The sequence below is a fragment of the Phoca vitulina genome, unplaced genomic scaffold (genome assembly GCF_004348235.1).
Source record: "Phoca vitulina isolate PV1807 unplaced genomic scaffold, GSC_HSeal_1.0 scaffold16, whole genome shotgun sequence".
NCBI classification, from domain to species: Eukaryota; Metazoa; Chordata; class Mammalia; order Carnivora; family Phocidae; genus Phoca; species Phoca vitulina.
The window spans coordinates 29,853,149-29,869,784 of NW_022589719.1; the positions used below are offsets into that span (position 1 = coordinate 29,853,149).

General features: G+C 39.6%; 1 protein-coding gene across 1 annotated transcript in view; it reads left to right on the forward strand.

The window, feature by feature from the left end:
- The first annotated feature begins 4,014 nt into the window (after positions 1-4,014).
- LOC116638813 (solute carrier family 22 member 9-like) overlaps positions 4,015-16,636 on the forward strand; it is a 36,215-nt gene continuing 23,593 nt past the window's right edge. Inside the window, exons 1-5 of the mRNA XM_032414933.1 lie at positions 4,015-4,649; positions 5,337-5,440; positions 11,940-12,094; positions 12,193-12,361; positions 13,107-13,230. Of these exons, the coding sequence (XP_032270824.1) occupies positions 4,248-4,649; positions 5,337-5,440; positions 11,940-12,094; positions 12,193-12,361; positions 13,107-13,230 (954 nt within the window). The 5' untranslated portion in view covers positions 4,015-4,247. The remainder of the gene's footprint in view (positions 4,650-5,336; positions 5,441-11,939; positions 12,095-12,192; positions 12,362-13,106; positions 13,231-16,636) is intronic.

Consider the following 16,636-nt stretch of genomic DNA (forward strand, 5'->3'; position numbering starts at 1 on the left):
AACTGGTCATATCAGATCTCTTTCAAGACCAAAGAGCAGTGATTCATCTTGACTGGAATCAACCCAGACTCTAGCTAAGTATTTCTCTTTCTTGCCTTTACGACTCAGCTAGAATAACTGTTCAAAGGCACAGAGAAGCACTTGATTCACCAACATAAACTTATTCATACACTTCATCGAGCCAAAGAAGACATGTGGTGTGAAAAAAAGGCAGGGCAATGGGTTCATGACCACCAGATCTCTAATCCCCTGGTTGAAATTCACACTCTACCACATGGAAGCTGCCAGGATCATAGAGCAATGGAATGGCTTTGTTAAATTTAAAGTGCACTGAGGAGACAGCTAGGAGATGATAGTATGCAAAACCTGGAAATTATTTCCAAATCGAATTACATACTCTAAATCAATGACCACTCTATGGTCCTTCATTCCCCATAGATAGAACAAATAGTTCTGGGAACAAAATGGTACAAGTTGAAATACCCTGTTTACCAAACTCCTAGTACTCCACTTAGGGATTTTGTTCCCTTTGTCCCTGCAAATCAGGCTATGTATATGAGCATAGAAGTCTTGGTATCCAGAACGGGAACATTTTCACCAGGAAACACAGGAAGAGCATCATATATTAAATTATGCCTACCCCACGGTCACATCCGTTTCCTAGGCTAAGAGGCCAGAAGTCAAGGAAAGGAGTCACCAACTGGACTGGATTAATAAACCCTCAACATCAGCAGGAGGTACAGCTGATCTTTCTAGTATGCCTACATATTCTTTTCCTCCAGAGTTGTTCCACTGGGGGGCAACTCGTGGTACCTCCCTGTCCAACTTTGATGGTAAAGGGACATGGGAACTTGCCAGCCCCTTGAAAGAGCATGGTGTGTAGAAAGTCTGACCTTTCAAAGATTAGGCCACTGCTCCTGGTATGACTCATAGATCAGGACTATAAGGGGTACCTAGAATATGTTATAGCAGAGAGAGAGAGAGAGAATGAATAACACTCACAGACCTGAGATCAACTGCATTTGTAGGTTTTCCCTGAAAGGAGTTATTCCGTGGTGATTGAATTTATTACATAAATCACATGCATTCACCCAGCACATGAGATGGACTGTGTGGGTAGTTATGTTACACCACTGAGATATCCCCAACCGCTGGGAGTTTTGACAGATGGTGGCTCATGGCAGGATTTAGCCCTTGGAATTGCCCTTGGTCAAAGGAAGGTATATTGTTCAATGTTACACCCCAGGGACACTGCCTCTATCCGATAATCTGTCAATGTGGGGTTGCAATGGCTTATTCTGTGCCTCAGTTACAGACATTTGTGAAGAGTCAAGCTTGCCTTAAAAAGCGCAAACTCCTAGCTATAAAATAAATAAGCAATAAATAAATAAAATAAACTTCCAGCTATAAAATAAACATTTTGTAAATATAACTGGTGGCAGCTGAACAGAATCTAATCTTTGTTTCACAAATTAATGTTGTCAAAGGAATGAAAAAAGTGGAAAGTAACTTTGAATAAAGAACACAATTTCTTTCTAAGTTATGTGGTGTGATCTATTATGACCATCCAGAATTTTTCTGGTTTTCTTTGCACAGAATGTTATGTATTCTGGCTAATTTTCTAAAAGCAAGCATTTAAATCTTACAAACTGAAGCTATATATCAATTTCTAGTGCACCAGGATTTTTCTCAGTTATCTATTAAGATGACTTTAATTGTATGTTTACGTGGTAGAGAAACTGGATTGTTTCTGTATAGAAGACTATGAATGCCAATACAAGCATTTGGGAATTTATGTTGCAGGAGGCATTCTTAGAGGTAATAATGAATCATCTAATAATACAAACTTACAAACTACTTGACTTTTCAAATACATACAGCACTGATGTTAATCATCTCTAAAAAGCTAGTAGAAATATTTGGTCTAAGTAGGGCCATTCGGGTCAGATTTATTTTAATGCCACTGAACAAACAATTGCATTTACTTTAAATAAATTGCAAAATTACCAAATATGCTATTTGTATTGTTGAACATAATACATTATAGTTGTCAACTCTGAATTTCACACAGACTAGTTTTTGTTTTTCGTTTTACTATGCTTTTGGAACTCAGTCTAACAAAATTAGAGAAAAAGACTTCAGGTTTCTGCTCTGACTTATAAAGGGTAAGGAAGATGCCATTTGTATCCTCACAAAAAGATGGGCATTAAGGAGGGCACATGATGGAATGAGCACTGGGTGTTATATGCAACTGATGAATCACTGAACTCTACCTCTGAAAGTAATAATATGCTATAAGTTAATTAATTGAATAATAAAAAAAGAATCCATAAGCTTGAAGGCTGGTTAGTGGAAACCTTCCAAACTTAAATGCAAAGTGAAAAGAGAATTTTAAAATGTAACAGAATAGGTAACTGTGAGACAGCAGCAAACAGCATAATATTCTTGTAATGGGAATGTCAAGAGAGAAGAATGAGGGAAAGGACCAGTGGAAACTTGAAAGTAACCGTGGCTGAGGATCTTCCCAAATTAAGGACAAACACCACATCAAAATTAGTGGAAAGGCCCTAAGGAGATTGATTTCTTTCAAAAAGAGACACATGCATCCAGGCAGAAATTGTATCATTGTTGCCAGAGTTTGGGTGCAGGTAATCAGGATTGCGTGTTAATAGTCAATGGAACTGTTTCTTTTGGGAGGTGATGAAAATGTTCTAAAATGAAGTAATCATTATGGTTTCCAAGTTTTCCCACATATTAGACTTAGCAGAAAAAATACTCCAAAGCCACTATTAAATATGTTCACAAAATATGTTTGAGAACGAAGGACAGGCATGAGAACAATGACTTGTCTAAGAGGTTATGTCAATAGAGAGAACTCGTGACTTGGGACATACAGTTGCTGAAGTGCTAAACCCACCAAATGTCTCAATGGTAGATTTGAAATGGCAGCAAAACAGAATTCTCAAACGTGAAGCTGGGGCAACAGGGGTCATGCCACACGAAGAGCAGAAAGAAAACACTGGCAGATTCTCCAAGACAGTGTAACGGCCTTTGAGGAACAGAATGTAGCCTTTTCAGATTGGCTTCTTTGATTTAGTAATTTACATTGATGGCTCATCCATGTCTTTTCCTCTCTTGATAGATCTTTTTTTTTCTTTTCTTCTTTTTTAGGGTGATATCCCCTTGTCTGGATGGACCACAGTTTATTTATCCCTTCGCCCACTGAAGGACACCTCGATTGTGTCCAGATTTTGGCAGTGATGAAGAAAGCTGCTACACACATCCATGTGCAGGGTTTTGAGTGGACATAAGTTTCCATCTTATTTGGGTAAATACCAAGAAGCATGACTGTTCCCGTATTTTCTCAATTCCTCCGTAGCCCACTGTGCGTTAGCCATGTGTAGTTTTTATAATGTCGGAGGGTCATTATTTCTGTTCCTCTGTCACCCACTGCAGGATAAGACCCTTAGACCTTGTCTTATCCACTGCTGTATTCCTAGCACAGAAACGGTCCTCACAAATGTTATCTGAAGGAATCAGTAAGCCTGTGGAAGTCAACCTCTTTAGGAGCTTACCACTGGCTTAGCCTCTACCCTCTGTCACTACCCACTCTGCCCACATTTGGAGTTAACTTATTTTTAGTGTGAATTCGTGGAATGATTTGAAGTGAAGCAGAGTGTCACTTTCCACAAGGGAAGGATTGCACCATACTTCACTTGCTTTCGTTTACTCAGAGTTATTTTCATTAACTCTTTTAATCAAAATTCAGTACTACACAAGCCAAGCACTAAACTTTCAGTACTTTTCACAGGAAAATAAAAAAACGGTTTCCTTTTGAGTCTCACAAGTGATACATTCTGCAGAGAACTGGGATTCATGTAGCAGGTTTATTTTATGTTATTTACAGATGTGGGGATCAAAGTCCAGTGCCACTTCAGGGCATTGCTGACGAAAAGAATTTTCACAAAGTACACCTTTAAACAGTGCTGGTTGTCAACTGCTGGAAGCATCTCAGCAAAATACTTCTCTGGGACTTTAAAGAAAACGGCTACCCACCTGATCCTCAAACAATTTGGAGAATCAGCTTCTGTGGCCCTGGTGGAGGTGAAGTGGGGCCCACTGAGGAAAAAGTGGAGTCAGAATCAATACACGCTTGGTGTGACTTAGTGAATGGAGACCTTTCTCCCTTTGAATTTTTCTAAATAAAGTCATTTTGCCTTCCACTGGCAATCACTTGTTCAGCATCGATGGCCTTTCAGGACCTCCTGGATCAAGTTGGAGGCCTGGGGAAATTCCAGATCCTTCAGATGGCTTTCCTTTGTCTCTCCAACCTCATGGTGTACCCTCATATTTTGTTGGAGAACTTCACGGCAGCCGTCCCTGGTCACCGCTGCTGGGTCCACATCCTCGACAATGACACTGTCTCTGCTAACGGCACTGAGATCCTCAGCCAAGATGCCCTCCTGAGAATCTCCATCCCACTGGACTCAAACATGAGGCCAGAGAAATGTCGTCGCTTCATCCATCCCCAGTGGCAGCTCCTGCACCTGAATGGGACCTTCCCCAACACGAGTGAGTCAGACGTGGAGCCCTGTGTGGACGGCTGGGTGTACGACCAAAGCTCCTTCCCTTCCACCATCGTGACTAAGGTAAGAGGCTCTATTTACCTCTTGTGAGTACACACTCTGGGGGTTTAGAGGCAGCACAAATAATGAACATGCTTCAAGCCTTTAATCACTGTATAGGTGTTCATTCTTCATTATTTCAGCAAATATTCTTTATGTCTTTATTAAATGCCACTAATCTACATATTTAATGAGTCTAAGAACTAAAAAGTAGATTTGACCTTGCAATTATATGGCTTTTATTCTTAGGAAGACCAAAGTCTAAGCAAGTATTTTATGTAATGTGTTGAAAATGTTATGCTTGCGAATTAGAAACATCGATATATTGATCAAAACCTCCAAGCACAGATTGTACCCCTGAGCAGCCATAAGAGATCTGCGGTGAAACTCTGCCATCAGTAAATGTTTAAAGCTTTTCAGATGATTGCATTCTGTGGCCAAGGTTGAGAATCACTTCATATGAAATAAAATAAGGCATTAATATAGCCAACAGGTTTAGATGAGTCTTCCTAGAGGAAGTTGTATTTAACCTGATACTTGAATGATAAAGGTCAGCTAATGCAAAAAAAAAAAAAAAAAAAGGAAGCTGTAGAGGAAGAAGGGGGCCCGATATAAAGAAACTGGTGTCATTCAAGCTGTTTCAATCAGGTTTCCACAGACGGCTTATAAGCCACTATGCTGCGCTCCTTTGCTGGTTTCCTTCTCTTCCAGTGGGACCTGATATGTGAATCTCAGTCACTGAAATCAATGGCCAAATTCTTATTCATGGCTGGAATGCTGGTGGGAGGCACAATATTTGGCCATTTATCAGACAGGTGAGTGTCTCTGGATCACTGGGGTATTTTGTTGAACCAACACATCATTCTTCCAGTAAGACACACTTATTGTCAATTACACTGTCCCGGGCTTCCTTGGTCCCCAGGGATCTAGAAACACATGGGGGATCACAGTCAGTATAGCAAGCTCTGTCAGCTGTGAGTGCCATATACAGGGCACAGAAACAGCATCTCCATCAGACATGGGGACATTTTAGAACAGGGTTTAGAGAGGAGGTGACACAGCACGTGGTTTAGGAAGATGGGGAAAAGTTACCTGTGGGAACAGAGAGGATGTTTCATGACATAAGATTCGGCCTATTTGAAGACACAAATACGTAAAACAGTGTTGCAGACTTTGGCCAGGGGGCCGTGTTCAGTCCCTCCTGGACGCTGTGAACTGAATGCTTATGGATTTCCAGAGCATGATCACCATGTCCCTGTTTCCCAAGTGTGATGGGTAAGCATTCCTACTACACCTGTTGTGTCCATAGCCATGTGTCTTGATGGTGTATAGAAAACATTTTTCCAGTGACCTTGATTTTTTTTTTTTTGCAAAAACAGCGCTTTGAAGGTACGTTTTAAACCATGTAATTAATCTAATGACAACTGCCGTCACCATTTGTGGTGTTAGAAATTGGAGTATCCTGTGCTTGACAGTATCACTTCTGAATTAGACAGCCAATTGCCAGCTCCAGGGATGTCTCCTCTGAGGGATATGGAGAATTCGGGTTCCCCTTACCACCTACCAGCACAACGTCATCTGTTATGTTAGCTCAAAACTGTGAACTCTGAAGGGATGACGGCATAAATGTAGCTTATAAAAGTGTTTCAAGTCAGAGTGTCCATTTCTAACAGTTCCATAACACAGAACCACCCACTTACAGAAATAAAAATAAAACCATATCTCTGTGGCTGATTCATTTTTTGAAAAGAGTGCCAAGATCATTCAGTTGGTAAAATATAGCCCTTTTCACAACTGGCACCATGACAACTGGATATCCACATGCAAAATAATAAAGTTGGATCCTTACCTAAAGCCATAATAAATATTAACAAAAATGGGTTAATGATTTAAATACAAGAGCTAAAACCATAAAGCTCTTTTTTTAAAAAAGATTTTATTTATTTATTTGACAGAGAGAGACACAGCGAGAGAGGGAACACAAGCAGGGGGAGTGGGAGAGGGAGAAGCAGACTCTCCACCGAGCAGGGAGCCTGATCTGGGGCTCGATCCCAGGACCCTAGGATCATGACCTGAGCCTAAGACAGACACTTAACGACTGAGCCACCCAGGTGCCCCTAAAACAATAAAACTCTTAAAAGAAAATGGGGGGGGTGAATCTATATGACTTCGGGTTTGGCAATGAATTCTTTGATATGTCACCAGAAGCATGAGTGATGAAAAAATTGATAGATAGACTGGTCTTCATCAAAAATTAAAAACTTTTGTACCTCAAAGCACATTATCAAGAAAGTGAAATGATAACCTATGTAATGGGAGAAAATATTTGTAAATTATATATAAGCCATAAAATAGGAAAATAGACCAATGGAATGGGTTTAATATTCAGCATATATGAAGAACTCCCACTCTCAACAACAAAAAGACAAAAAACCCAATTTTTAAATGAACAAAAGACTTGAATATACATTTCTTTAAAAAAGATGTACAAATGGTGCATGAGCACAAGAATAAAGTGTTCAACATCATGATACTGAAAACAATGTAAGTCAAAGCCACAGTGAAATACACTTCATACCTACCAGAATGGCTATAATACAATAAAACAAGATGGGGGCGCCTGGGTGGCTCAGTCGGTTAAACATCTGCCTTCAGCTCAGGTCATGATCCTGGGGTCCTGGGATCAAGCCCCGTGTCAGGCTCTCTGCTCAGTGGGGAGTCTGCTTCTCACTCTCCCTCTGTGCTCTCCCTTTCTCTGTCTCAAATAAATAAATAAAATCTTAAAACAACAACAACAAACAAACAAACAAAAAACAAAACAAAACAAAAAACCAAGATGGAAAACAACATGCATTCACAAGGTTGTAGAGAAATTGGAAGTCTGCTGACAGAAAGATTTTTAAGAAGGAGGCTTTGGTGTGGCAAATAGAGGATCAAGGATCAAATCTGTATCTTCAGCCAGAGCAAATGGATACATGCTGATACCATTTAGTGAGATGAAGGAAAATAGGAGATGAAGCACATACAGAGGAGAAAGTAAAGACTTCTGTTTTGGGTGTAATAAACTGGAAGTGCCTATTAGTCATGCAGCAAGAGATTTCAAGTAGAGGAAAATAATGCTGACTATGGATCTGCTTGAAAACCATCTGTCCTAAATATAACCCCTAGCCAAGATTACACTCAGCTAATAAATACCCAAGCCGCCATCTTCCCATGACCCTCCCATTAAAGGGGAATATATGGCCAAGCAAGGAGATCCTAAAGTTTTATTTATTTATTTGAGAGGGGGGGAAAGGGCAGAAGGAGAGGGAAAGAGAGAATCTCAAGCAGATTCCCCGCTGAGTACGGAGACTGCCACGGGGCTTGACCTCAAGAACCTGAGATCATGAGCTGAGCCAAAATCAAGAGTCAGACACTTAACCAACTGAGTGAGCCAGGCACCCCTAGAAACTACTTATATTTTTTATACATGCATGCTAAAAAAATTAGGAGTGATGTGTCATGTCGTCTGTAACTGCCATTCAGATGGTTCAATAGAAAGGAGTTTGTGTGGGGGTGTGTGTGTTTGGGGGGTGTGTGCGTGTGTGTTCACAAAGGCAAAGAAATAAGGCAAATATAGCAAAATGCTATCTAGTGGTGAATCCGCTTGAGATTTATAGCAATGTTCATTACAGTATTCATTTAAACTTTCATATTTGACAATTTTCAAAATAAAGAGCTAAGAACAAGTCCACCGAAGTGGGAGCCACATACATCAGAAATATATGTTTTAAATAAAATTGGTAAAAGTGTATATGTAATTTTGTAACCTCTTTTTATGCGTATGTTTACAGTTCTACATCACGTTTTCTTTTCCAATTAAAAAAAATTTTTTTTAGACAGTCTTGGGGGGAGGGGCAGAGGAAGAGGGAGAAAAAGAATCTTAAGCAGACTCCACACCCAGCATAGAGCCTGACTTGGGGCTCAGTCTCACAACTCTGAGATCATGACCTGAGCCAAAACCAAGAGTGGGACACTTAACCAACTGAGTCACCCAGGAGCCCCTCAAATATTTTTTTCAAATAAATTTGAGAAACCTATACCAAAAAAGAAAACCTACAAAGCTTCTCTAGTTATCTTCATCAAATACAATCATTCAAACATTACTGTGTTAGCCAAGGTAGCTAGTTACAGTAAGAACCCTAGAATCAAAATTGGGATTTTAATAAAATCATGATTCTCACTGTCCTCACAGTGTGGTGTGGGTCACATGGCCCCCATCCTCTGAGCAGTGGCTCAGGGAACCAGCATCTTCCATTGTGTGACTTTTTCATCTGCACGTTTTTTGTTTCCAGCCATGTTGTCAGAGAGAATGAGCAGGACACAAGTGGACCTTGTATGGATAGGGCTGGAAGTGGCCTTGGTCACTTCTGTCTGCAACCCATGGTCAGAATGCAGACGTGTGACTCTAACTTAAATATAAGGCTGGGAAGAGTCATCTTCCTCTGCATCTGGAAAAAAAAAAAGCAATGGTGAACATACAGCCAAAGTGCACAATTAATAATTAATAAAACAATAATCTTTATATTTTGCCAGCACAAATTTCTCTTCCTTTGATATCAACCACAGATGGTTGAGTTATACTCATTTCATGAGACAGTGTCCTCATTAGTTTGGCCATGAATTCCTTTCATGTATCTATGTATATGTTTCATTTTTTCCTTATGCCCCAATCCCATTTCCTTCTTCCCAATAGGGGTCATTATAATGCATTAACTATATTTCTTTAAATTCATATGTTTTTCAAAATAAATGACATTGTTTGGTTTACATATATTTTAATTCACATATGTATGTAAATGTGTTATTATCTCATTCTTTTTCTTTTGTACACCCAATGCTATGTTTTTTGAGGTCTATACACATTCCTACGTGTACTTCTAGTTCATTCTTCTAATTGCTGCATAGTGCTCCTCAGTGAAGATCCATGACGATGCTCTTCATCCATTTTTCAGTGATGGACAACCAGATTGTTACCAAATGCTTGCCGCTCTAAATATCACTACATTTTAAAGATTTTTATTTTGTTTATTTATTTGAGAGATATCATGAGCAGGGGGAGAGGGAAAAGCAGACTCCCTGCTGAGCAGGGAGCCCGACTTGGGGCTCAATCCCAGGACCCTGGGATCATGACCTGAGCCAAAGGCAGACACTTAACCGACTGAGCCACTCAGGCGCCCCTAGATATCACTACCTGATATATCTTTAATACAGCTGCTTTTCATTTTGACTGACCAGACTTTCCAATAATAGTCATTACATCATTTCATTAATCATAGTGTTTCTTTACATAGATTTTATTCCATTTTAAATGGAAATACAAATGTATGTAATATAAATACTCAGAATATAAAAGATTTAACACTGTGTTATAATGGAAATATTCTGCAAGCATAGCAAGGATTGCAGGTTTTTTTTCCAATCCCTCTGTTTGTCCACTGCTGGTCATACAGAATCAGCACAGAATCATCCATGTTGTCCAGAGAAAGGCCCTCTCTCCCAGACAACTGTGAAACACAGAATTCTCCTTCCTTTTTAAAAATACCTTCTCGCTGGGGCGCCTGGGTGGCTGGGTCCTGGGATTGAACCCCATGTCAGGCTCCCTGCTCAGCAGGGAGTCTGCTTCTCCCTTCCCCTCTGCTTGCCACTCTCTCTCTCTCGTGCTCACTCTCTCTCTCTCTCAAATAAATACCATCTTTTATTTTTTTAAAAAGATTTTATTTATTTATTTATTTGACACAGAGAGAGACAGCGAGAGAGGGAACACAAGCAGGGGGAGTGGGTGAGGGAGAAGCAGGCTTCCCGCTGAGCAGGGAGCCCAATGCGGGGCTCCATCCCAGGACCCTGAGATCATGACCTGAGCCGAAGGCAGACGCTTCACCGACTGAGCCACCCAGGTGCCCCATAAATAAAATCTTTTAAAAAATAAAATAAAAATACCTTCTTCTTCTCTGTTTCTTTATGCTCATCTCACCTAATCCTTTCCTCTGAGAACTCACTCTAAGTTCTCTGAGTTGTTCACTTATTATTTTAGGGAAACATGTTGTTCAAGGCCTATAAAGCCAGACATAGCAAAGAGGGCCTCTAATGCAACCCATCAGCAACTTTGCTGTATTGTTTCTTGGATATTCCTTTCATGTAGTTTATCCATGACCTGTGTGGTCCCAGAGTCCCAAGTACAGATTTAGATCTTGTCTTAGTCAGCTCAGGCTACCACAACAAAACACCAGAGACCAGGTGGCTTAAACAACAGAAATTTATTTTCTCAAGTTCTGGAAGCTGGGAGGTCCAAAATCTAGGTGCAGAGAGATTTAGGTACTGGTGAGAGCTGTCTTCCTGACTTCAAGGCAGCTGCCTTCTTGCTATAGCCTCACATGGCAGGAAGAGGAGAGCAATCTCTCTTCTCATAAGGGCACTAACCCCATCATAAGGACCCCATTCTCATGACCTCATCGAAACCTAATTAGCCCCCTCAAAGCCCATCTCCAAATACCATTTCACTGGGTATTAGATCTTCAATATATGAATTGGGGTGGGGGCAGGGGACACAGTCCATAGCAGCTCCCTCGTGTTCTAGACACTGCACAGACCACTGTGTTAAGTGCTTGTGTTAGTACAAGGGACACGTGTGATGTGTTAAAATTTCCAGTATTGCAACTGGTCTCATATGGCTTCAATTGGTCTCAAAGATCTGGTAACAGACTGGGGAAGAAGTTTTGTTATACTCAGTCTCTATTTACAAACAGGTGGGTTGCTTCTGGGAAGATCTCCTGTTGACTAGCTGTTGATTCTTTAAAGTTTCAAGGGCAGCAAGACTGTTGAATCTCAGATCTGTACCTCTGAAACAAATAATGCAATATATGTTAAGAAAGAAAAAAAGAAGAGGAAGAATGTAGCAGGAGGGGAAGAATGAAGGGGGGGAAATCGGAGGGGGAGAAGAACCATGAGAGACGATGGACTCTGAAAAACAAACTGAGGGTTCTAGAGGGGAGGGGGGTGGGAGGATGGGTTAGCCTGGTGATGGGTATTGAGGAGGGCACGTTCTGCATGGAGCACTGGGTGTTATGCACAAACAATGAATCATGGAACACTATATCTAAAACTAATGATGTAATGTATGGGGATTAACATAACAATAAAAAATTAAAAAAAAAAGTTTCAAGGGCAAAGTTTCACTTACTAAAACCCACGCTAAATTTCAAAGTGTACCTCCTTTTGTTAATTTTCCCATCCGGTTGTTCTTATTCCCCCATCTAACCGGTTCCCGTTCCTCAGGTTTGGGAGGAAGTTAATTCTCAGGTGGTGCCTCCTGCAGCTGGCCGTTGCTGACACCTGTGTGGGCTTTGCTCCCACCTTCGTCATTTACTGCGTGCTACGCTTCCTGGCTGGCTGCTCTACCACGAACATCATGACAAATACTATTATGCTGTGTAAGTAAACACTTTGCATCTTTGACATTTTCCAAGCCTTGACTTTGACTTTGAGGTTCCTACTTTGAAGTCAAAATCCTGTTCGTGTTTTCTTCCAGGCGTAGAATGGACAGTGCCCCGATGCCAAGCCATGGGAATAACAGTGGCAGTCTGTACTGCTTGTGTAGGACAGATGATCCTGGGAGGACTGGCTTTTGCCATTCCAGACTGGCACACCCTTCAGCTGGTGGTTTCTGTACCGTTATTTGTCTCCTTTCTTTTCTCAAGGTAAAAGCTTTCTTTTTTCCTTTGTCTTAGAGGATCCTGGGATGCAAGATACATGGAATCAGGTCCTAAGAATTCTGTTTGGTTCTTAGTTAAGAACTTGAGCACATGCTCTCCTAATAAGTGTCCTTTGTACGCTTCACGAAGCTGAACAGGTGGGGTTACCAGATAATATCAAGGACACTCAGTTAAGTTTGAATTTCAGGTAAACAATTTTTTTTTGTATAATATTCCAAATATTGCATGGAGCATAGCTACACTAAAAATTTTTCATAGTTTATATGAAATTTCTATTTATCTGAGAGTTCTCTATTTTTACTTACTAGCCTGATAGAATACAGGGTGTCTCATTCAAGTAAAATTTCAAACAAACAACAAATACTTCTCAGCGTAAGTAGGTCCAAAATACCGCATGGGAGATGGTTATACTCAACAATTACTCATATTCACTGTTCATCTAAATTCAGATTTAAGTAGACACTATTTTTATTTGCCAAACCTGAAAACATTCCCCAGAATAAGAGGGAGGGGGCAATATGACTCCTGCTCTATATTGCCAGTAGTGAAAATGTACCGCACGGAGAGGCCATCCTCCCAGTTTTTTAGTCACGGTACAAGAGAATGTAAGTTTGTGTTTTCTGGTATAACAGAACAAGAGGTAGGTATTAGATGGGAGGGGAGAGGCATTTCAGGACAAAGAGTATGGACACATGAGAGACTTGGCTGCACCTCTGTCTTCTTTGATCAGGTGGCTGGTAGAGTCTGCTCGGTGGCTGGTTATCACCAACAAATTCGAGGAGGGCTTAAAGGCACTGAGAAAAGCTGCACATAGGAATGGAAGGAAGAATGCTGGAGAAGCCCTCACCATAGAGGTGAACAGGAATGGGAGTGGGTTATGGGATGTAGGGAACCAGTGACCTGACATAGGCACTGGTTGGTGTCCATAAAGTGAATAAAGGGTGGGGACACGGGTCTGGCTTCGGGTCTTCTTACCTCATTGTCCTGGTCTCAGTGGCCATCCATATTGTCTGAGTTAATATAAAGAGAGAATATCCTGTTGCTGGGAACTGAACACAGATATTTTTACTCAACAGGAGCAGAGAGCTCTTAGTGTTTACAATCATAAAGATTGTGTATTTGTTAGAGAAAGTAACCCAGATGAAGCCATTTCTTTACATTCATATTCTGACGGCCTTTTTTGAGGATAGTAAGACCAGTAGAAGAGAGGCTTAGTGACCATGCAGACTAGAGCATGTTAAGTTGGTCATACACTCTTTCATTAACGGTATTTACTGCGTGCTTCCCTGGGCCCCTTCTGCTCTCTCCAGGAGATTTGGCATTGGCCACAATAGTCCAAATCTCTGCTTTGTGGAGTTTAAATTCTACTTATTACAAGTTCCAAGAGCATGGCTGAGTGGAAATGCCTCAGAGAAGTCTTTTTTTTCCCCCACCCTGGGTCTGGAAGGCAGATATTGCTGTGGATCATTAAGTAAACCATTCATCATGTCATGAACATATACATTATTTATCAAAAAATTATAATGTGCTAGTCATGATGCTTGATCCTGAATAGCAGTAAGGGTCAGAATTCCGTGTTTCAAGGAACTTTAGTATTAATAAGAGAAAAATCAAGACATCTTAAAATTAACACATATCATGAAATCCAGCTTCTTAAATTTTTAACTGTATGATACAGTATTGTTAACTATAAGTACAATGATTCTAAAACTTTTTCATCTTGCATGATTAAAACTCGATACCTGTTGAACAGCAATCTCCCATATTCCTTCTCCCTGGTCCCTGGTAACCACCATTCTATTTATTGTTTTATTATTTTAATATTTTATATATTTCATATAAGTGGAATTGTGAGGTATTTGTCCTTCTGTGACTGCCTTATTTCATTTAACAAAATGTCCTTGAGATTCATCTGTTGTAGCATCTAGCAGGATTTCCTCTGTTTATGGATGAATCATATTCTGTGTATGTATATGCCACATTCTCTTTACCCATTCATCCACTGATGGACATTTAGTTTGTTTCCATGGTTTGGCTATTGTGAATAGTGCTGCAGTGAACATATGTGTGCAAATATCTCAAGATCCTGTTTATAATTCTTTGGGGCTTAACTTTAACTTTTCTGTTTGCAATGAAGGGGGATGGAAAGGATTCTCATAGAGACAAGGAAACATCATCTTTCCCGTTTAATTGGAAAAGGAGAGGATTAGGGTCTAGACAGTCAAAGAGAAGCAATAAAACATCTCTGGAAACAGGTTCAATGGCACATCTGAAGGATTTTTCTTAAAACAACTTTATGCAAGTGATGAATCACAAAATTCTACCCCTGAAACTAATAATACAATATATGTTAACTAACTTGAATTTAAATAAAATCTAAAAAACCCCAACTTTATTGAGGTATGATTAACAAAGAGCTGTACATATTTAATATATAAAAGTTGATGAATCTGATAAGTACACATCCAAACATCAGTACCACAACCCATGCAATAAACATATCCATCATCTCCTAAAACTTTCTCCTGCCCTTTTTATTCATTATTTTTGTGATAACACTCAATAGAAGACCTACTAATAGCAAATTTTCAATATATAGTACAATATTGTAACTATAGACACTATGCTATACAGTGGATCCCTAGAACTGATTGACCTCACATAAGTGAAACTTCGTACTCTTTGACAAATATGACCCCATTTCCCACACACCCCAGCATCTGGCGAATACCATTCTGTTCTCTGCTTCTTTGTTTCAGATCTTATATCTTAGTCTTTAACACTTTGTGAGTTGATTTTTGTGTACATCGTAAGATGTTTCCAGTTTCATTCTTTTACATGTCAGTATCCAGTTTTCCACAACTTCATGGAAGACACTATCCTGTCCCCACTAATATGAATTCTTGGCACCACTGTCCAAGATCAAGTGACTGTGTATGCTGAGTTTATTGTTATTCTGCTCCATTGGGCTGTATGTCTGTTTTTACACTAGTACCATACTGTATCTTTCTAATATATTTTGACATCAAAAGATGTGATGCCTCCAGCTTTGTTTCTGTTCAAAAATTCTTTGATTGTTAAGGGCCTTCTGTGTTTCCATATGAATTTTAGGATTGCTTTTTCTTTCTTTTTTTAATTCAATTAGCCAATATGTAGTACATCATTAATTTCAGATGTAGTAGTCAATAATTTATCAGTGCTTGCTTTTTCTTTCTTTTATTGAGGAATAGTTGACACACAATATTACATTAGTTTCAGGTATACAACATAGTGAATCAACAACTCTATACGTTATGCTATGCTCACAAGTGTAGCTACTGTCCCCATACAATGCTAGTACACCACCACTGACTATATTCCTCATGCTGTACTTCTCTAATTCATGACTTATTCATTCCATAAATGGAAGCCTATACCTCTGACAACCATCAGTTTATTTTCTGTATTTATTGGATCTATTTCTCCTTTTTGTTTTGCTTTTTAGATTCCACATGTAAGTGAAAATGTATGGTATTTGTCTTTGTCTGACTTATTTCACTTAGCATAATATCCTCTAGGTCCATCCAGATTGTCACAAATGGCAAAATCTCATTCTATTTTTATGGCTGAGTAATATTCCGTTATAAATATACATCATATACATACATATATATTATACAGATACCACATCTTTTATCCATTCATCTATCAGTGGACATTATGTTGCTTCCATATCATGGCTATTGTAAATAATGCTACAATAAACATAGGGGTGCATACATCTTTTTGAATTAGTGTTTTTGTTTTCTTTGGGTAAATATCTAGTAGTGGAATTACTGGATCATATGGTATTTCTATTTTTAATTTTTTAAAGATTTTATTTATTTATTTTAGAGAGAGAGCGTGAGCACAAGTGGGGGGTGGGAGCAGAGGCAGAGGGAGGGAAATCCTCAAGCAGACTCCCTGCTGAACATGGAGCCAAATGTGGGGTTTAATCCCAGGACCCTGAAATCATGACTTGAACTGAAATCAAGAGTCAGATGCTCAAGTGACTGAGCCACCCAGGTGCCCCTCTATTTTTAATTTGTGAGGAAACTCCATGGTGTTTTCTGCACCAATTTACATTCCCACCAACAGTGTTATATCCTCTTATTGAACTTCTCCCTTTATCATTAGGTAATGCCCTCTCTGTCTCTTGTTACAGTCTTAGTTTAAAGTCTGTTTTGTCTGATATAAGTATTGCTACCCCAGCTTTTTTTTTTTTTTTTTTGCTTCCATTTG